We start from the raw sequence: 21,630 nt of genomic DNA on the forward strand, positions 1-21,630 counted from the left end.
AATTTTAAAATACTGACATATTTCAATTCCTCCAGCTGGTTTTGGAAACTCCTCGTCACATTCACGTTTAACCCTTGCTCCATTCTTAGACTTCGATTTTAAAATTTGCCTTAATTTGCCCGTTTTAAGCAAGCAAGGATGGTTCAAGGTTCCAAAGGGAACTGGGAAATGACTGGCCTTTTATTGCCGCACAAACCTAGACTTTCTTTGTGCCCCAGTTATAGCAAAGAAGGACGCTTTTTCTCTTCTCAGATGACGTGTGGAGAATAATGAGTACTCCATGCAAAGCAGGATACTTCTATAACGATAGATCCAGAGCTCACTGAAATCAGCAGAAAGCTGTCCATTAGACCCCGAGGACTTGGACCAGGAGTACAGCGCGAGCCCTAAACCAAGCATCCTTTTAATGCACGACAGCCAATTGGCAAATGAGTCAAAATTAGCAGGCTGACTGTCAAACGGAATCAAATTAGAAACCCCTTTATGGCCCTCGCGCCGATTAAGCCGGTATTGTGTTATGTTGGAATCACTTCTCGAAATCTAATGGCTCCTCGCTTGCGCTAGAAATTGATTCCACCGCTTCCCTCCATAGCCCAGAAAGCAGGAAAGTACAACCCTCGAGGGTAAGGGGCGGGGGGGGCCGGGGGGGGGAAGGGGGGAAAAGAGAAAATAAATAAAAGGGGGTGTGTGGGGTGTGAAGCATGTTTCCTGTGTTCACCTGCCCCAAACCACGCGGTTACACCTTGTCTGTCCGCCCTTCCCACGCCGCGCCAGGCAGCCCCCGCTCCCGACGGCGGGTCCCGGCGGCAGGTGGGCACCGCTCAGCCTGCGCGCCCGCGGCCGCTCCGCGCCCCCTTACCTGTCAGCAGGGAGGAGGCCAGCGCCCCGGGGAGGCAGAGGGCGCCCAGGAGGACGGCGGTGGCCGGCCAGCCCCCGCCCCGCCGGGGCATCGTCCCGGGGGGGGTGCCGCTGCCCGCCGGCTACGGGGCAGCGTCCGGGACGCGCCGTCGGGTCCGGCCGCCCCCGGCACGCCCGCCCCAGCACCGACCCCCGGTGGCGGGCAGCAACGAGTCGGGGTGGGGGGGTGGGTGGGAAGCAGGACGGGAGATAGTGTCCCGCCGGGGAGTCCCACCCCACGGCGGCACCGGGGGAGGGGACTGTGGGTGAGGGGAAGGCAGCTGTCAGCGCCTGCCCCTCGGCCCCGCACCCCCTCTTTCCATCACCCCCCTTCCCCTGCCCGCATCCCTTCTTATACCTTCCCTCTCCCCATAGTCCCTCCTCCGGCACCCCCCGGCCCCCATGCCTCCCTCCCCCCACGGCGCACACACGCACAGACAGGCTGCCAGCCCCAGACCCCGTTTCCCTGCCGGGAGATGCCCGGCCACTCCCTCCCCCGGCCCCGCCGAGCGCCGCCCGGACCGGCCGCCGCGTCGGGGGGCTGCGCCCGCGGCCGCCCGGGCGGGAGGGGAAGAGTTGGGGGGGGGGGGGTAACGGAGAGGATCGAGGAGAAGAGGAGGCGAGAAGACGAGGAAAAGGTAACAGAGGAAGGAGTAGAAGGGGAGGAAACGTGGATCCTCGGACAGGTCCCGGTGCGGCGCAAAGCCCGGTACCTGGGCAGCGAGCGGCGGCTGCCTCCGGCCGGCTCGTCCCCGGCCCCGCAGCCCGGCTTGTGGCGGTGCCGTTCGCGCTTGCGGGCAGGTTTTACCGGCCGCCGGCGAGCAGGGAGAGGGAAGGAGGGAAGCGCGGGAGGGGGGTGGGGAGGGATAACGGTGGCTGCCCCCGCGGGTAGCGCGGCGGCGGGGCTCCGCTCCCCCGGCTGCCCGCCCGGCCCGGGCCGCCGGCATCCCCTCCCGCCTCCCCTCCGTCCCCTGTGCTGCCCCCTCTCTCACGGCAGCCGCAGCACAAACTCCCGCAAGCCGGAGCCGGCCGCTTCCCGGGGCCGCTGACCCCCGAAGGGGCTTTCTCCGGCCTTTCCCCGCCCAGCCCCGGGGATCCCTCTCCCCGTCGGGGCTCGGCGGGGTTTGGGCGGGGGCTGGGGAGCCGCGGGGTGACAGACGCGGCTGCCGCGCTCTCCCTCCCCGAGCCTGACCTGCCGTGCGGGTCCCTCCGTCCATCGCTCCCCGGCGGGCTGCTGCCTTTGCAGCTCCTACTTGACACTTGCCGTTTGCAGGTCCAGGCTTTGCTATCCTCGGTATAAACACAAGCAATGTTAGCTCTAGACATCACCGAAACCGAGCCTTTGCGCACAGAAATACACGTACGTTCCGGAGGGGGTGACACTTCTGGCGTGTGGCAGGAGGTTTCTCTGTGACAGATCTTCCCCAGCCTGTTCTACAAATCGTTTTCCTTCAAAATGCGATGTCTCGTTTGGGGAAATGAACGCGCTCTGAAATAAACTAGTCTGACGACAAGCTGAAAAACGTTGTCAGATTTATACACATTCTTATTTTCTTTCTTTGGGGGGTGGATGTGAGCTGCTATTTCAAATAGCTTACAGTAGTAGCAAATCAGGTGCATGGCAGACTGGTATGTAAAGGATTACCTTAAATACATTTCACTTCCCAGTAAGATGCAAGACAGTTAGATTTGCATGTTCGTTTTAAGAATAAAACCCCAAAGCCAAGACCTCTGAAAGCCTGCATCTTTGTTCTAAGATGTAAGGTAGGTACACCTCATTTCCCACAGGATTTGTCATCTACCTTTAGGTTAGGAAGCAGAAGTCCTAAACCGGCCAAAAATTCCACCTGTGTTAAGGACTATGGAAAACTGATACTGTTAAACTTGTAGACATCACTAGCAAAACCCCTCTCTATAAGAAAGGAAAGTCTACTTTTTTCTTATCTCCCAGGCTCAATATGTAGAGGTTGAAGCTGCATAGGCAAATACTATAGCTTAGATGCCATTAAAAGGGTTTTATATTCTCCTAAAAATACAAATGGCATACAAAATGAGCTCCACATTGTGTAGAATACATAACAAACTCAGTACATAAATATAATGCGTGTAACCTGGATATATTTTTTTTCTGGGAAACGTTGTCTTAAACACAGATGAGCCTGTAGAGGTATGTATTATTACACACTACTCCAGAAGAGATTTTTTCACATGTCCGAATGTTTTTTCCATTGGAAAGATGTACTGAATCTTTTGGCAAACTGGCTTTTTCTTACTTCTCTATCTGTAATCAGTGGCTACGTTTCTCTTTCCTAATTTCAGTGCAGCCACAGCCCTTCTAAAGCAACAGCCATAGAAAAAAAAAACAACTACCCTAATAATTTCTCAAGTGACAACTACCGCAGGAGAGTACTTATATCATTGCGTGCATCAAATCTTCTCTTCATGATGGTCTAAAATTCATTAAATATTAATGTCACCCGGTGTGAGAAACATACAAATCACAATGAGGGCATCAAATAACAATTCAGGCATCCAAATAACAGCGGGAAACTTGCTAAAATACGCTGAAAATGAAAAAAGTTTCGTCTCCTTTGTAACATGAAGACAAGAGGCGACAGCAACTGAACTTCACACTCAATCCCTGCCATAACTCATTCAGTTAACCAGAATACGTAATGAAATCATACCTAAGGCAGGGCAGTTGCAGAGCAATACACACAGATTCATTACACAGTTTTACCTTTTCCGTGGAAAAAAAAAAAAAAAAAAAAAAGTGTGATCATCACTTTCTGATTAGGCCTAAAACTTACCTCTGAAACAACATCTGCAGCATGAAAATATTGTCTGTGGGGTGAGCTCACTTGGTCCGTGCCTCTTTTGTGGTAGCACCAGTGTTGGGGTGAGGAATTTGTCTGTCTTCCTTGCTCGAAACACCTACTGAAATGGGACTCTAAGCCTCCCCGTACCATGCCTACACCAGGCTTCACAGGCACTAGAAGAGCCTGCTGAGGGTTGGGGTTGTCTCCGAGTCTCCCAGTGCCCTGGTTCCCTATCTCCACTCTCATCAGGGAAGAAGGGAGATGCTCGTCGTTAGCAGCAACCCCTGTCTCCTCCTGATACTGATAATGGTGACATGTCATGAAGGAAGATCACTCGCTCATTTACATCTCTCATGAAGTAAAACCCAGGCTGTGAGGGAAACATGCCATCTTAATTCTCCCACCTTAGTTTCACCCATTCAGTGCTACAGGTATGGTATTTGTCTCAGCTTTTTACCTCTCCCTCACCCTGTGTTCCAAGTCTACCCTATCAGAGGTCAGCGTCCTTTCTGGTTGTAATACCACATTAAATACAGTTTCAAGACTATTTTTTTTTTTACCCTTTTGCATCGCTGTTTGAAGAAGTGCTTATTTTTCCAAGCAACATTCAAAGCTGTGGTAATTTTAGCAAAATCAGAGGGTCACACCGAAAACCGTGCCCTGCTATCGGATATGCACAGAAGCTTTGTTACATGCCAGCAGTTAAGACAGAAGTCATGTCATCAAAAACCTTACCTCTTTTGTATAAGCATTACATGGTATCAGTTGTTATCGAAAGGATACGTTTGTTAGTTCTGTTTATTGCTCGTCCTGGGCTCATCCAGCTTGACAGAGCGGTAGCTGTTCACAAATACAACTTTATATGTAATTCAGCTGCTTCTCCAGCTATACTTTCCCAGCGGTCAGCTATAAAACAATGTCAGCCATTAGCTGGTCATAACAAAGGTTCAATGTAGCACCCATCTAAAAAGAAAAAAAAAGCTTTACGGTTAACAATAGTAACAGTGAAGAAGATAGCAGTGAGCACATTCACATCTATCTTCATGATTATTGGGTTTACTGGCAAGTCAAAATTGCTAGAAAGCCCATTCCTTCATGGGCCAGAGAATTCTTCCAGAAGTGGAAGACGGCACTGAATCACTAGAATTCACATGTATTTTCTTTTGTTTAGGAAATTCACTCTTCTAGGTCATGGGCATAAGCCTTCCTAAGGGTCCCTTACCACGCAAGAAAGCGTGCAATAAACATGCTCCACAGGAACGCGTCTACGTCGGAACTTAGAGTGTCCCTGCTTTTGTTACTTTTATGTTGCTACGCATTACTTTAACACAGTTTCTTTGTGTTTATGAGATGCGTCAAAATAAAAAAATGTCTCTGATAAACAGTTTTGAAGGCTACGTAAATGGTCACAACTCACTGCTTCCAGTTCTGTTTTGCTAAATGACTATGCAGTCACAAGACACTGAAGGTCGTTTGCATATCAGATTGAATTTACACATTTCTATTGTTATTAACATTTTACTAAAGTTAAAGAATTCCCAATCCAGTAACTTAGATAATGAAAAAGAAGGTCACACACACCTGCTGTAGTTGGAGGTATGGGCCTGATAAGTGTCAACCCTGCAAATTCTTGCAGAGACCTGGAATTTGGGAAAGTATTTTATTATCATTGTGCATCAGCACACAGCAATTGGGATTAGTAGTAACTCATAGGATCATGATGGAGACATCGCACGTTCATGCAGGAGAGCAGATGGGAGTTACTCTACTGCTCATCCTTCAGTGGCTGATCATAGAATGTGTTGGGTTGGAAGGGACCTTTAAAGGTCATTCGGTCCAACCCCCCTGCAGTAAGCAGGGACATCTTCAACTAGATCAGGTTGCTCAGAGCCTCATCCAGCCTGGCCTTGAAGGTCTCCAGGGATGGGGCCTCCACCACCTCTCTGGGCAACCTGTTCCAGTGTCTCACTGGCCTCGTTGTAAAGAACTTCTTCCTAATGTCTAATCTAAACCTATCCTGCTCTAGTCTAAAACCATTGCCCCTCGTCCTATCTTTGCAGATACTTCGCATACTGAGCTGGGCTGCTGCCTTTCAAATGCTTATGCACGTTCATTCATTCCTGTTCTTAATCGTGTTTTAAACTTAAGAGTATCTACCAGTGTGAACAAACAGTACTTGTAACATGGACTCTTCTCCTCCAAGAGATAATGTCAATAAACCTCAAGACTGGCCTGAGCGTGTCAAAAGAGGTGCTCCTGACAAAGCTCCCCTACTGCAAAATATTCAGAAAGCCAAATGGATGTAAATGAGGTCTGGAGACCACACTAAAAGATTTTAAAACTGTAACACGATTAAAAATGGCATATGGTTAAAGTCCTTAAATAAAAGGAAAGTACAAGAAAGTATCTAAAAGTTTCAGTGAGACTTACTTGAATAAATGTTTATACATTTTATCAAACAACTCATCATTTTGACAGTTTTCCATAAACCCCTGGAACATGCAAAGCATTTAATTTATTTGTGGCAAGATAAAGATAATGAGTAACATTTTAAAAGTTTATTAACATAGAATGTCCTGGCACAGTCAAACGTGCATACTTCTATTGTTTAAATTATATTCTCTAAGAACTCAAAAAAGTTAGCCTTACAAAAGGGAGTTTCTCATTGCAAAACTCTTCAAAATGGTCTTCATCATTTGTATTCATACAAATGCAAACCAAACGAGCAGAGCATAAACTAAACTGGATTTATATCCACCAGTGCCTTAAACTGAAATATACTTGTATAGAGCAGAAAATATTGCTCCAATATGGAGACAATGGACGGCTGTAGTAGTCCATATCAAATATGCTAAAACAACAAAAAAAGTAAATTATAAAAGAAATGCTGGTGCCATCTTAACTATGGGATTGCCATCAGAAGCTCTTCAAGAGGCCATAGGCCAAGGAAACAGAATGAAGCGGCATATGCTCGTATTCCTTTTTGTTACTTCGCTGCCGTAAATAGTTTGTCTTCCAGAGATAATAAAAATTATTTTTGTGTGAGTTATGTGTTTTTGTGTTAGGTTTACCCTTGAACATCTGCTCTGCCTGATAAAGGATAAGAGCTAATGAAATCACATGAAGAGGGACATACACGAGGTACTTCTTTGTCTTCTATTTGTGAGACAAACCGAAACCTGCACTTTGCCCGGCTGCTACACCAGCTAATAAACGCAACAAACAAGGAGCACTCTAGGAACATTTTATGAAATATAAGATTGATGATTGCAGATGAGGATGGACCCTCTCTATACTCGAGAGAGCTGCTCTGCGCATGCAGAAATTCTTGATCCCACCCCCTGTCCCCCTGAAAGAAAGGACATGCTTATTTTGACAGATTTTTCCTTCCAGCCAGGATCCAGTTCAAAAGCAGCTGCCCCGACAACCAAGCGCAGAAAGGCAAAGGCTCGCATTTTTGCTAAAAAGACACGTTTCCAACGGCACGCGTGCTGTATGATCGTCACTTCACCTACCGAGACTCTACCCCATGCGTTCATTCTTCCTGCTGCTGTTCCCATCTTACAGCAGAATTTCTCCCAGGAGTTTTTTTTTTTGGTTGTTTTTTTTGTTTTGTTTTTTTTTTTTTTTCTCCAAATGACAACCAAAGGCTTAAAAAACTCAAGAGCTGAGGTTCGAGGAATGAAATACACCATGTCGGAGCCTCCTCTCCATCACATGGGTGCCCTCCTTCACACCCAAATGAGCGAGAGGAGACTAAGGGCCGTTAATTTTAAGTCATCTGTAATAAAAAGTTACGGCTTGTCGACAATGGCGAGGGAAAAGGAGAAGCTGCGGTGCGGTGGAGCCGCTGGCAGGTGGCGGTGTTGGGAGAGCGGAGCCCCGCAGCCCCAGCGCAGGGATGGGATGAGCCGGAGATGCCGCTTCCACAATCAACCCGAACCGCAGATCTGGTTAGAGCCAAATAATCCATGCGTGCTAATGTCCTGCTCCCACACGAGCGAAACGCTCTCTTGGTTTGTTCCCAGGATGTACTTGTTCTCTGCGCTCATCTGGCTGTGGCTGTGCAGGACATTCGCTTTTACTGTCCCTGCAATTAGTACAACATGCCTTATTTTATCTGGAAACAAGGCAAAAGGTGGTTTTACAAAGAACCCCTATTTATTGTTATTTTCCAGATACAAAGCTTAAACAATTTACCGATTTTTTTTTTTTTTTGTAAGAAAATTGGCTATGCAACATTACAGCTGGTATAGGTGAGAAATCTCCCCTACTACTTCTTCTTGGCTTCTGATTTAAATGAAGCACACTCAATTAAGCGTTAATACCCAATCTGTCCTACTGACTGACAGTACCACGCATAGAGAGAGCAATGAACTGACAATCATAAGCAGTTTTTTTCAGCTCCAACCATCGAGATATGTTCACATACTATACATGGGCAAACTGGGGTAATCCCGCACTGATCTGTTAAAACTTCTGCTAGTTATGCAGTTTCACAACGAGTAACACAGCCATTAGTAAAGAAGCAATCTACAAGATTGAATAGTTATACTGAACTGCCCACCAATCTGACTAATAAAACCCTGGATATTCTGCATGTGCTTAAACCCAAAAGTAGACAAGAGAACACAAATAAGCAAGTATACTAGCAACAACAAAGTAGAAATTTGTTAAAAAAACCTGTCTCGTTTTGCTACCGATTCACTTAGGTCAGATTAATCCCAGACCTTCACCAAAAAGACAACACACAGCCACTTGGACAAGAGTTTAAAAAAAAAAAAAAAAAAGTACTTCCAGAAGGCAGTGTAATTCATCTACCTGCCTCTCAGCCATCCAAGACTCTTTCAGGGGGAGATGGGAGCATAGTTAAATGTCCCAGAGGTGGCCTTTTGGTGTCATTACACAGATCTGCAGGGGTTTCTGCCAAATCCCCAAGTTCTCTGACAGTAGCATATCTCTAAATACATCATTTAGACGCATGAGGTGAACAAAGACAGGGAATAGTATTTACTTTGGGAAAGTATCAGTCACATGTCTTGTATATATTAGCAGGTTAAACCCAGGAGAGTCATCTGAATTACTTGCGACCAAAGAAAACAATTAATCAACAGTTTTAAGGCTTCACAGAATTTTAAATACGTATTTACTTGTGGTGTGCCCTATTTATTTTAGGTATCTTTAAACGTAGACTCTGAAGTCTCAAGGTAGTGTCTGGCAGGTATTCTGACACACAAAACGACATCTTGTGGGAGGCTGGTTGGTGGTAAACTATTTTCAGAACAGAATTTGTGGCTTTGGGGATTTGGGCTTTTAATTGAGCTAGTTTGAAAAACAACACAGAACTACCTCTTTACCAAGTCACTTAAAATTCTAACTGGTTTTAATATTGTTAGGTTTTGATCATTGCTTTAATATTCTTATGTTTTGACCAAAGTGAAGTCAGTCTGTATGGCTGTAGTGTAGTTCGTATCAGTATGGAAGTCAGATAATAAATAAGATGGCTATTTTTAAAAAAACCCAGAAGATTGCAGTGCTGGAAGTATTTTGGAAACTGCTCACTGTGCTAACAGACCACATAATTTAGACCCTTCCCTGGGAAACGTTCACACATCAGAGTAGCCCCGATGAGGTCCATAAGAATAATCACATCATGGGCAGAAGACGTGCTCCTCTCCTGTAAGCACTTGTTGCAGCAGGTCCCCAGACGGAGCTAGGATAACACCATCCAAAAGCGGGGCAACTACGGCATCAGGGTGTCCCTGTGTTCAGGTTCACTCTGTGTTGCGTTACCCAAGGAACAGGTCTCCTCTCCCAGGGGAGCTGCACCTCCTGGGACCGCCAGGAGGAGAAAATTGCATCCACAGCCCTCTAGAAGTGGCAGCACTGAGTGCTGTGCATACAGACAGCCACACCCCTGGGCCAGGGGGGGATGTGATCATGGTCCCACAAGAAGCCGAGGACACCCCATTCAGTTGCAACCCATTTAGTTAGCCCTGACATTGAAACTGGCACCAGACCTAAATTAATCCACAAACTCAGCTAAGCAGCTGCCAGTGTTTGGGGTCTCCCAGGCTTTCCCTGGGAGGCAGTGGTTTCATGGGAGCTAGACAGAAACCTTAAAGTCCAACTGGAAGCTTTCAGAGAAAAGGCGTGAGACTGCCCCAGTATTTACAGACTACTCGAAGCGAGCGGCATGACTTGGCTGCCCGCTGGCGTTGCTTGGATGGCATGGCTTGGATCATGCATGGCATGGAGCACCTGCAGGATGGAGATGCCAACATTTCCCTAAGAGATCACGCAGAGCGGTATTTCTTAACTTTCACAGTTACATTCTTAGATGGACTTGTTTTGAAGCACGTGTTTACTTGCATAAATGTTCATATTAAGAAAGAAAAATATCAAATACTAAATCATAGAACTGAGGGTTTTCGCCGCCCCACAGTGGAGCTGATTTCAGTTCAGCTGTGCCAGAAGTAATGGAAGCAACTGGACTTCTTAGAGATCGTTTCTATACATCTTCGTTTAAAAATAAAAGATCATCCCCACACTCCAAATGATGATGAATTGACATCTGAGCATTCCACAAAGCAACATACAGGCCATCTATTAGAGAAAGTAACATTGTGAGCACCAGCCAGTGCTCACAACAGTTCCATGCTTTGCTTTTGGATCTACTCCAAGTGGATGAATAGACAGCACAATTCCCAAAATGCAGGAATTTTGCTGCTATGAAGCACTCGGAGGATGACAATCAAGCCTCGGCTTTGTAATGATAGGATTTCAAAAAATGGCCATTTATTTTAAAATAGCCTTTGTGGTTTGTAAAGCTGTTTCTGCAGAGCGCACAGAGGATAAAACACACATGCTTTTGCAGGCTTTCGGCTGCTGGCCCAAGTGCAGAAAAGGATTAAGACAAGACAGTTTGAATTTATATGATGCAAACTAGAAGAAACGAGGAAGAAAAGATGGGTCTGAAAGCCATACTTTGTTCTCTCCTAGAAGAGGTGTAAGGCAAACTAAGTATTTTTTCACAGCTAGCACGATCCAGCCAGATTGCGAAGGTATGAGCATGGGAGCAGCCGAACAATAGCTCTATTCACCCGCAACCAAATCCTTCAAATCTGGAGTCTCACTTTCTGGCTTCCCAGACTGAGCCACGAGCCTCAAGTTTAATTGGGGTATCTACAAAAATGAGCACAATCAAAATTATCAGTTAGTTTTGATAATGCAGGCCTTAGCGAGGGAAAGAACTGAGCCAAGCCTAGCAGAGACAGTGTGGTACATTAACCCAAAAATATCGCCGTGGGCACACAGTGAAGACGAAGAGAGACGTGGGAGCCTGTAGGGAGAGGCAAAAACCTATTATACCGGTTTATGAGTACTTTCCAAGCACCAGCTGGTGCTACAGTTTAGTGGGGAGCCAGATGACACCTCCGATGTGAGCCAGGGAGAGGCACGGAGCTGGGGGAATCCGTGGCGAGTCCTGGGGGATGCTGGCACAGCCTGACTGCAGACGCAGCCTCCGCTGAAGTCGTGTGCCGGAGCAGGAGATTCACCCTCAAAAACGTAAAGCGACGCATCCCCGCTTCTGCCCTGTTGGGGAGCAGGGGAGAAGGGGAAAAGGGCTGGTGCATGGCTCTGGGGCTGCCCAGGCACACTGTCAGAGCCTCCACTAGCCCAGTTTCAGTTTGTCCCAGCTGAGAGTCAAACCCAACATCTTCTCACCACAGAAGCCACATGACTAACAGTCTAGCCTCGAGTAACGATGAAGCAAGCACAAGAAATTAAGAAGAACGGTGCTGCAGTTGCTTATACCCTCTGGCTGGTTTGGGTTTTTTTTATTGAACAAAAATGTCCTCCGGCCACTCTGGTGAGTAAGTTTACCATTTTGGAAACTGCTCGGCCCCACCCGCTGGATGCTGAATCAGTGAGAGTTATACAACTTGGCTATTTACGGGTGGTCTGACCTGCTTTACCTCTGCTGTGCTGCTCGCTTCACTTGCACAGCTGGTTTTGAAGGAGAGGCAGCTATCAGCAGGGGCAAAAGTGACACACAGAAGCAATAATTTCTCATTAAATTTAGTGACTGTGGGAGCACCTACAAATTTCCAGTAGAAAGGCAATGACCAGAGAGAGAGAGAGGAACAAGTTTCCATGAGAAGTCAACATGGAAGTGATTTGGTAACAAAACTCTATGCAAAAAGTCACAGTGCATGCAAGTTTTCCGTAAATGCTATCACAAAACCTTCCCCAGCTCTACTATAGCAACAAACACACAAGTAAATGCCAGAACTCACTTCCTAGCTTAACCACAGATGGATGAGACCAAAGAAGCCTAACTCAGCTAAACGCTCAGGCTTCAGATTTGTCTGTTGGGTATCTCCAAATGACAGAGGGGTGGAAGAGCATTCGTAGAAATCATTTTTCTGGCCAGTGCAACAATCCTGAACAAGTAGGACCAGACTATTTTTGCGCGATCAAAACTGTCAAGCTGGAGGTAGGAAGCTCACCAGGCTTAGCAGTTAGGTCCTCCCTCAGCATGCTGCAAACTAGAAGCCAAACATCAGCGGCCAGGTTTGAAAAAGTTGATCTTAATGAGAAGCAAGAAAGGTTAAATGGATGAACTCTGTTACTCACTGGGATTTATTTGCTCAGTTCTAATTTTAACTTTGGTTAGCCCAATAAAAGGTATCACATCACCGTCTGGGTAGCTGTCGTACAAAAAACAATGCAGCTACCAACTTTCCTCCGTTGGATGACATACTTGGGCAGTAGCCCTTTAAAAAACCCTTCAACTTCTTTAGAGCACATTTGGTTTTCCATTCATTATTTTCCTGATGCTGAAAGCAATGTTATTCATCCCAGAGAAGAATAGCTACCATTGTATTTCAAAGGTTTAACCAAAACACTCTTTTTGCTGCAAGTTTTCCTTCTTTCAGGATTTTAAAACACATCTACAAAGTGGCTGCTGGGCAAAATCATCAGCTTACAGTCAATGGGATCTGGTAGAAAACAAAAAAGAAGCAAAAAGAAAAAGAAATGAATGACATGATTGCAAGAGTGACTGCTATTTACAAAAATGTGGATGATGAGAAGGACTAAAAGCAAAGTCCCCATGAGATGAGCTAATGGATGCTGAATGTGGAATGACTTTGTTAAAAGAGACAAAACCAGAAAACTAAAATCAATTCTTAATGCACTAAGTCCATCCATAGTCTATAGCCACCTGCACGTTCACAACTCTCTTCCAACTTGTTTTTGCCAACCTCACCTGTAGCACTTACACAGAAGACCACCCTTTACCTTCTCCAGTCCTGCTTGCCTGCATTGAGGAAGTATCATCCGCTTCTGCTTGGACCTTGCTTTCCTGTGACTCTTGATCTCTGGATTCACAGTGTTGTGGGACTAGATAGGTATAACTGACACGGCGTCAGCAAGAAGATGTAGTTGTTTGGCCACAGAAACATTCATTTTCAGTCTTCTTTTACTGATGTCAAGCTGGTTCTTATCACTGCATCCAGCCCTGCGGCCTGAACGCCAAACACCCACATGTCCTAATCCTGGGGCACAGTCTTACCCAGGTGAAGCAGGATTCCACTTCTCAGGAGAATATGTTTCTCTGTGGCAGCTGGCATGGGAGCTTTAGGACACAATCCTGCTGGGAATCCAGCTCCTTGCGTCTCCTCTTCCTCCTCCCAGGCCTTCTAGTCACTGCCAGAGGGGGTGAATCCTTAGAGCCGAAATACTGTTGCCCAAAGCAATGGGCAAAATGCTCTTCTCACAAGTCACTGCTTCCCAACTGCTTTTGGGATGTGCACTCTGAAGTCTGCAAAGCAGCTGTCCAGTGTCATGATGAAAGATACGTGTCGCACCGCCATGAAATTTCTAGTCAATGCTGGAACATGGCACTCATATATGCTGCCAAGAGAAACTCCCTTTGTTTCTACTGGATCAGAAGCAATCACACCATGTTAACCAAGCTGTACTCTCACCAGTTCCTCGTAACAGTCATTGCTAAGGCAGAAGGAAGACACTACACATCCAGACAGCTGGAAAAAACAGTTCCTGTTATATATGTAGCAACTTGACTGTTCTCCAATATTTATGGATCCCAACTGCCTCCACTTCATTATACCATCGGGGGAAGAAAAAGTACAATACTTCCCTTTATGTCTCTTGTAATTGAATCCTACCATGATTATAATATATTGTGGGTACTTGAAGAAGCTATTAATTATTGAATGCTTGCTTCCTAATGAATTGGAATATCATCTATTATACACCAAATTCTTCACATATTGTCTAACACTTCCAAGATGCTGTGGAACTGGTCTAGCCTTTAAAATGAATAAGTAAAATCAACACAATAAAAACTCCCTTCTTTCCCAAACACACTGTAGACTTTGCAATATGGTCTCATCAGCTTTAGCAAAGTAAGGAGGACTGGTCCAAGTCATCCTTGGATCAAAACCCTTGTTGTTTCCTAAGGCTGTCTAAGAATAGCACCTATGCTACATTCATTAACAATGATAAAATGTCTCAGTATGATGAGAGGAGGCTGGAGGTGCCAATTTTTGAATAGTACGTGAAATTCAGGAAATAGTAATAATAATAATAATAATAACAACCTCAATTTAGAGAAACCATGGCAACTTTTTAAAACATAGCGGGCCAAGCTTTCTGTTGATCAAATGCCAAATTAAGTAAGTGCATTCTTCTTAATAGAACGTGTCCTGGAAATACTTGCCTCCCGTACTCTCTTGGCTGGGGAGCAGGAGGGGAGCATGCTGTTCATTGCTTGATTTCCTAAACTATTTGATAGTGGTGCTTTCGTTGTTGAAAAGCTGCTATACATCATCCCGAGAGTGACTTCATCTCATAGGTGGCTGAAGTAACATGTATAAAATCCTCTGGCTTTTTATTTTTTCACACGCAGCATCACTTTCTACAGAAAAGCAACCACTTCTGGGGTGGAATGCAGCAGCTATTTAATTAATACTGCCTAGCTAACCCTCATGCATATTGTATTTTGGGAACAGGACCTTTTAGAGCGACCCTCATCATTTATTACGTCACCCAGCTAGGAGTTAAACGGTGCTTATATGTCACCTTATTATGACATGCAGCCTCCAGTAGAAAAGCATGGATGCTCTCCTGTCAAAATCAATGGCAAAATAGTTAAATTCAACGAAAGTAGATTTGGGCCTCTAATCAGGTTACAGTAATGACTCAGGATGACTGACCTCCCTTCAAGTTTTCTGATCAGGCAACAGCTTACATAATTGGAACAGCTTTTATCTTGTTTCTGCAGCTTAATATGTTGTCCGTCTACACCCCGCTGGAGCTGTGGTGGAGGGTGAGCTATGATCCGCAATGATCATTCCCACTTAGGAAGCACTCCAAGTCTCTATTCCACCTATAAAGATGAATCAAAATATCTTATCAAACACTGCTATCATTTTGCTCTGGAGTCTTAACTGGTTTTGCCAAAAATAATTTCCAAAAGAAATATTTTTTATTATGAGAGTGTAATGTTAAAGTGGTGCTAGAAAATAAGTGAATAATAGAATATGCTCATACTATATCAAGTGGAAAATACTCCCATTGCAGCTAACATCAATTTACATCAATTTTACCCCCGGCCTGAGGGTGTGGATCTTTTCCAGGGCTTCTGGTTACTTTTGCAATTTTTTCCTGCTGTAAGAACATGATTTTGCTCAATCCTTTGACTTTAGGAATGAGGATGGATACCAAAATCTTCAATACAACAGATTCATCTGCAGGCATGGATGCCTCATCCACACGTAGTAAATCTAAGCACATAACAGTACATGTGAAGGAAACATCAACCTACAATGAGTATGTGTGAAAACATAATGGTATTTTACTCCCTTTCCTGCTTTTGACAACATGAAACTCTTGGAAAACACCACAGTATTTTAAAATAATAATTATTTAAATATGCTTGCATGTTTCATTTGTTTGTACTCCTTGCTATAGCAGATGTAAAGGTACAGCGATCAGGACATGTTGTCAGAGAACACCAGGTCAAATGATTTAACTGGGCAATGCTTCCATCCCATAATTAACTAAATCACTTGCTATACATTTAGTGCTAACAGAAGTGCTAAGTGTCTCTGCTGTGATCTGCTGGTCTCCTGGATAAAGTATATTCCCTGAAATTAGCAGCTTCTACTCAGCAAACACATAGCTATCTTGCAAAGGAGGACAGAAATAATAATTCCTAATACTATTGACCATTATAAGAATTAACAGGACAGGAGACAGGCAAGTAGAGAGGCGTTTTAGGCTCTAAACCAAGCAATGTTTTTCAGCCTTCACGGAAATATGAAACTTGCGTTCAACTTGGCCTACTGGAATATTACAATAAATTCTCACCGAAACTCATAGAAATTCTCATAGAAATGCATTCAAAACCACTTCTAGCTTGGGTCACTTTTGCTAATTATAAACCCAGCCCTGTAGACACTGAGTGCCTCGGCCTCCCACTTGTTTCAACAGGACCCGAGGGCATTCTGTCCCCTCAACAGGATCAAGGCTCATGAACCAGAGGAAGGCTATGCAAACTTTTACCTTTGAACGGCAAAGGAATTAAGTCACTTGCAAACAGCATATGAAGATACCACATAAATACTGGGGGAACCTTGTGCTACGAGTAAATCAACAAAGCAGCATGACGGCAAGGGGTGACAACAAACAAGGCTATGGGAAACTCAAGGTTAATTTCAAATAAAGAAGCAATACAGAAGAGTGGTTTCAGGAGCACGTCATGTATTTTACAGCACCTTCGCAGAAGTTTTTCTTTAAATAGATTATATATAAACAGGATATTATGATAAGAAGGAAAGACACTTATCCAAAATGATGCATACCCCGTATTTGTATTTTTTTTATGCTGGAAGGACTTCACATAGAAATACAATCTCTGCTCAGCAAATTTCTGTTTATGGCATAAATTACTCTTTATAAGCAACACAAGAATATTGAAACTTATCTCTAATGCTCGCTGTACAGTAAATGCTGAAGAACAGAAAAAAAGACAAGACATTATAAAGTGAAACTCAACGCCTTGAAAGTAAAGAAATGTTGGTTTTCTGTGTTATAGTTTAATAATAGTTGGACAGAAGAATCAATCTGGGGCTGGAAACCACAGTTTGAACTCAGCATTGTGTTCAAAGCCCAAAATATCATCAGAGCCCAGACCTCCAGATTTTGGTCATCAGAGTAGTAATTGTTTTAATCTGTTTTTCTGAATTACAACAGCACAAAAACAAAATGAAAGAAAAGCCCTTGGACAATAACATTCAGAAGATAAACTCTACCAAGAAAATAAACTCTAGAAGCATTTACCTGTTTAACAGAAAAACAAAAAAAAGAATATGTTTTATGTTAGGACTTATTTTAGAAAAATGCATCTCAAAGCGCTATAGCACGAATATAACAAAGTTGCCATGACTCACAGCATGGTTTTCAAAATGTCACAAAATTCCTTTTAGATATACGTATACAAAATTAACTTCAATAAAATGATAATTTAAAATTTGTTTTTATCTGTGAGCCACCTAAACATATACAATTCTCCTCGAATAGCTAAACATGCAGACAGGCTCGCATATTTAAGCCAAGCAGAAAAGCTGACCAGGCATTACTCTAAAATCCTGTTCAGAATAGTTTGATTGGCCAGCAATGTCAGTCTTGGCCTCAGAAACATCGTTGATGAGAACCAAACATTTGGTCCCCTTGAACTAGCAATGCTGCCTTACGTTTTTCAGTTGGCCAACTCCCTAACTTCAAAACTTCCTGTAATTGGCCTGATTTTTTTCCAGCCCAAAAGAACTTTCTTAAAAATTCAAACTGCATTTGAAAACTGCTAAGAATTACTTTACAATGTTTCCTCTTACCCTGCTGCATAAATGACTGCATTTCAATTACTTCCTTCCTCTGAGTTGGATAGACTATTTGGCATTGGGGGAAACTAAGTAATTTTTACTCAATGCAACTACATTTCTCTTTTAGATCCGGATGATACTATCAAATACCGCAATTTAGTGCAATATACAAAGAGGTCATACATTACTACTATAGACAGTTCTACCTTTTTTTTTTCCCTCTTTATTACCAGTATGTTTTCCCCCGTCTGTAAAACTATTCTCATGAGACCTCATTTTACAAAGCATGGAGCAGAGAAGGCAAACGAGAGTGCTTCTGAGCCTTACATCTTAAAATGACAGAAAATAACTTAAATAAGAGTGGATGATATAATTGACCTGAGTACCTACTCGTTGTTTACCCTAAACTCCCAATGAAACAAGGCAGCTCTGAGCACTGGGATCACATTCAATAATGACAGTTATGACAGGGTAATATGTTTCACAGAAGTCTCATAGTAGTGTGCTTTCTAGCTATATTATACACCTATAGCTTAGGATTCTTTGGTCTAGGATTCTACACCATTATGGTGCGGGCTTTCAGTAGTAACTGTGGTTGATTTTTCTAGATTACCTAGTAGCCGCTGACAAGAGGACAAAAGAAGATTTGAGATCTATAGTTAAAGTTTAAGCCTAATAGCTACAGTAATTGATTAGTTCTCCATGGATTTTCTTTGGTCATTGAGGTGTGTACAGAGACTACAGGAGATTATTTTATTGTGTAATTTTCACAGCGCAGCAGGGTACCTTGACAATGGGTTGGATACCACCCTCCTGACAAAAACCACAGGGGAGGGATCAGAGTGAAGAAAACTCAGCCAGGAGAATCACTCCATAAAAAGCAGGGGGTAGGATTTTTCCTTCCAGGGAAAGAAGCAAGATTTCTGGCCCCACAACTTGTAGATATCTGAGGTATCCTGGGGGACACAGTCATTTTTATTGGGAGTCGCTGCCTGCTTCAGTCCTAGAGGTATCAGAAGCCTTATCCAGTTCCCTGGCCACTTAGCTCTATTTAATACCTAACATGTTGAAAAAGGCTCCATGAAACACGGTTATATCACGTTTACTGAGGCAGAGTAGGACCAGAGGGTTAAGCAGCAGATGCACAAGTGGTGCAAAGTTGTTTTTGTTCTGGGGGTGGATGCAAAGAGGCTGAAAGTAGATATGGAGATGATGAAGGTTGATGGCTTAAGACATCCTGAAATATAACGTCTCCTTTTTATCCACAGATCAAGTAAGCACAGACCACAAGAACTGTCACAACCTCTGCTGAAACAGCACAAAAGTGAGTAGGAGGGACTTCTACAGCTAGAACAGGAGTTGGTGAACCCCTGCTGAGGAAACCAACAGGAGCATGGGATGTGGAGATGGCTCGTGCAATTGCATCCACCAGAAACTAAGCTGAGACTAGCAGTGCCTTTTATATCTGCCGTCCAAAAGACTGCAACTTCTATTTTGGTATGAACCAGCAACAGCCAGGAAAGGCTTCGTTCAAATGACTATTTTTACACTTGACCGAGGTCTCATTTGTTTTCAGTTCCGAGTATCTTTTATTGATATCTCAACTCACTCTCAGGAATCCAGACATGAGCCTGACGCTTTCAAACACTAGGCCAAGGTCCTCCCAAAGGTGACCTCAGCTGTTGGGTGTTGCATTTCAGGCACCTTGCATGGACCTGACTTTCAGAAGGCAAATACTCAGCACTTTCTAAAAACTCAACCCTCAAAGCACCCTCCAACTGGATTAATAAAAATTAAGGCACTCAAAAATTGATAGTTATTTTGAAAATCTTACCCATAACTAGAACAGACTGACTGACAAGAAAAACAGAAATCACAGGTAACCATAAAAAGATCCATGTGTTGCTGTGCTCAAGGTACTTACACTGTAAACTTTAATCACATTCATACTGACATAGTTAATGGCAAAAGGGTTTGCCCTTTATGTCCAGTAACGATATTTTACTCTATATCTCTAGAGAGCAGGAGTCTGTATAAGCAATGTGAGAGGGGAAAAAAAAAGTTGATGGATTACCAGTTTTTCTTCTGGTGGTGAATTCAGCTGTCTGGAATCGTGAACATTAGTACAGGAGGAAACGAGATAGTTATCTTTTGTCAAAACTGTGATATAACAAATGTTAATATAATCTCAAAGGGAGGTACAGTTCAGAATATCTTTTAAAAAAGATAAAACATATCCTGAAACAAAGGTTGATTTTAACTATGTGTAAACAGTCTTTGATCAATCGACTGAATCCTTAGAAAGGACTGATATATCACAAAACATAACACAACACCCCTACCACAGTTGATTAAGTGCTTAAACTTTGCTCACAGAAAGGATGCTAGTAGTTGGCAGGGACACTAAACCAAAATTATTTGAATGGAACTTTTTTGTATAAATTAGCACAGTCCTCTCCTTCTGGAAGGTGCAAGCAGTACAGAGGAAAATGGGACTGGTACTGCTGCATTATAAATGCATTTGATGTCAGATAGAAATTCCTCCGGAGGGTTGTCTTCAGATTTCACGGCTTTTCTGCTTGCTCTGCTGCATCCTCAGACAAACCTATAAAGCAGAAAGAAAACTCTTAAAAATTCAGTATACTTGGCAACTACATGCAGTTTTTGATTGTTGATTCCATCCTTTTGTAAAAGCCTTGGTTATAGCTGGAGGAAACAATTTATTACATGCAAAACAGGATAAAAACGCATAACGTGCAAATTCAAGCACTCACAAGTTTAGAAAATATAAAAAATTAAGGCAATAAGGGCAATTTCACATCAGCTCTTTTATGCATATGATGGATGATACAGTCTAAGTCATAAAATCACAGACTATTTGTACATCAAAACCAACAGAGAACAACTGGACATATGATCTGAGACACAGTTATTCCAATCTATTTGCATTTTGCTTGCCCCTTTTTCTAGGTAGAACTTGCAACACAAATTGCAAAACAATAGGAAATTAAGCTCCATAAACTCATTAACACGGAATTATTTTTTTATATAAAACTAACACTTTGGGCAAGGGGAAAACAGCAAAACCCCTGCACTGAAGGTAACTTCTGCCTTAAACTAAGAGTATGAGTTTCCCATTTTCAAATATCAGTTCAAGAGAAGAATCCATCTTGGATCAGATATTAATCTTTGCAATAATGAACCTGACAGAACTGGAAAAGTGGGCAGAAACTCACAAAAAGTTGCTTGGAATATCTAGGGAGAAAAAGAACAGTGGATAATAATACAGATTTGTATACACTACACTCACATGACTTTAAATTAAAGCGATTATTTAACCCAGCAGTTTCTTACATGTCCACTCTTACTTTAAGCTGAAAATGAAACTTAAATCCTTTTCTAATAAATGTAAAGCAATCCAAAATAAATTGGCACCACCTCCAAATGATATATGAATAATAATAAAACTAACACATAGCTTTTATGGGTTTTGGTGTTTTGGTTTTTTCCTTATGAGCCATCTCTGAAGAAGGCTGAAATCCCCATACACCCCATGAAGTGAAATGATCCAGCAGGTCAGCAGAATAAAATTTGAGCACCCAGGTCTTCTAGAGCCAAGCCACCAGTCGCCCGACAGCACGACTACCTTCACAGTCATGTTCACACAGAATTTAGCACCGACAGGCTACGTAATTTTTAGAAGAACATGCTTTCATTTAGATCTGTGCAATTCCACATAAACAAAAACATCTAGATTTCTTTTTCAGTTTTTATTTTACACTATGAATGTTTTTTGGTGCTTGGGGATTTCAGTATTTACAATAGTTTTCATGGCTGACGGTACTAAACGGAACAAATTTTATCTCAAGCCTTGAGATTGAAGGAAAGCATCAGTGAAGCTAAAAGAGCAGGATATCCGGCATAAAATCGCCAAGATACAAAAGACTAACGCAGTAAAATTTCAGCAACAGCTGGAAGCCCAAGGCCCCCAAGGGGCTAAG

General features: G+C 43.4%; 2 protein-coding genes across 8 annotated transcripts in view; both read right to left on the bottom strand.

Moving 5' to 3' along the window:
- The window catches only part of BMPER (BMP binding endothelial regulator), a 156,164-nt gene extending 153,755 nt beyond the window's left edge, over window positions 1-2,409 (bottom strand). For 2 of the 5 annotated variants that reach the window (XM_063325513.1, XM_063325510.1), the window contains exon 1: window positions 860-1,296. In XM_063325513.1, the coding sequence (XP_063181583.1) occupies window positions 860-950 (91 nt within the window). In that variant the 5' untranslated portion in view covers window positions 951-1,296. Of the gene's footprint in view, window positions 1-859; window positions 1,297-1,610; window positions 1,918-2,089 lie in introns of those variants that run through there. The other 3 variants (XM_063325511.1, XM_063325514.1, XM_063325512.1) reach the window with 3 other exon arrangements.
- Window positions 2,410-4,624: 2,215 nt separating this feature from the next.
- BBS9 (Bardet-Biedl syndrome 9) overlaps window positions 4,625-21,630 on the bottom strand; it is a 316,361-nt gene continuing 299,355 nt past the window's right edge. For 2 of the 3 annotated variants that reach the window (XM_063325517.1, XM_063325515.1), the window contains one exon: window positions 16,584-20,234. In XM_063325517.1, coding sequence (XP_063181587.1) covers window positions 20,194-20,234 — 41 coding nt within the window. In that variant the 3' untranslated portion in view covers window positions 16,584-20,193. Of the gene's footprint in view, window positions 4,680-16,583; window positions 20,235-21,630 lie in introns of those variants that run through there. The other variant, XM_063325516.1, reaches the window with a different exon arrangement.

The sequence above is a fragment of the Chroicocephalus ridibundus genome, chromosome 2 (assembly GCF_963924245.1).
Source record: "Chroicocephalus ridibundus chromosome 2, bChrRid1.1, whole genome shotgun sequence".
NCBI classification, from domain to species: domain Eukaryota; kingdom Metazoa; phylum Chordata; class Aves; order Charadriiformes; family Laridae; genus Chroicocephalus; species Chroicocephalus ridibundus.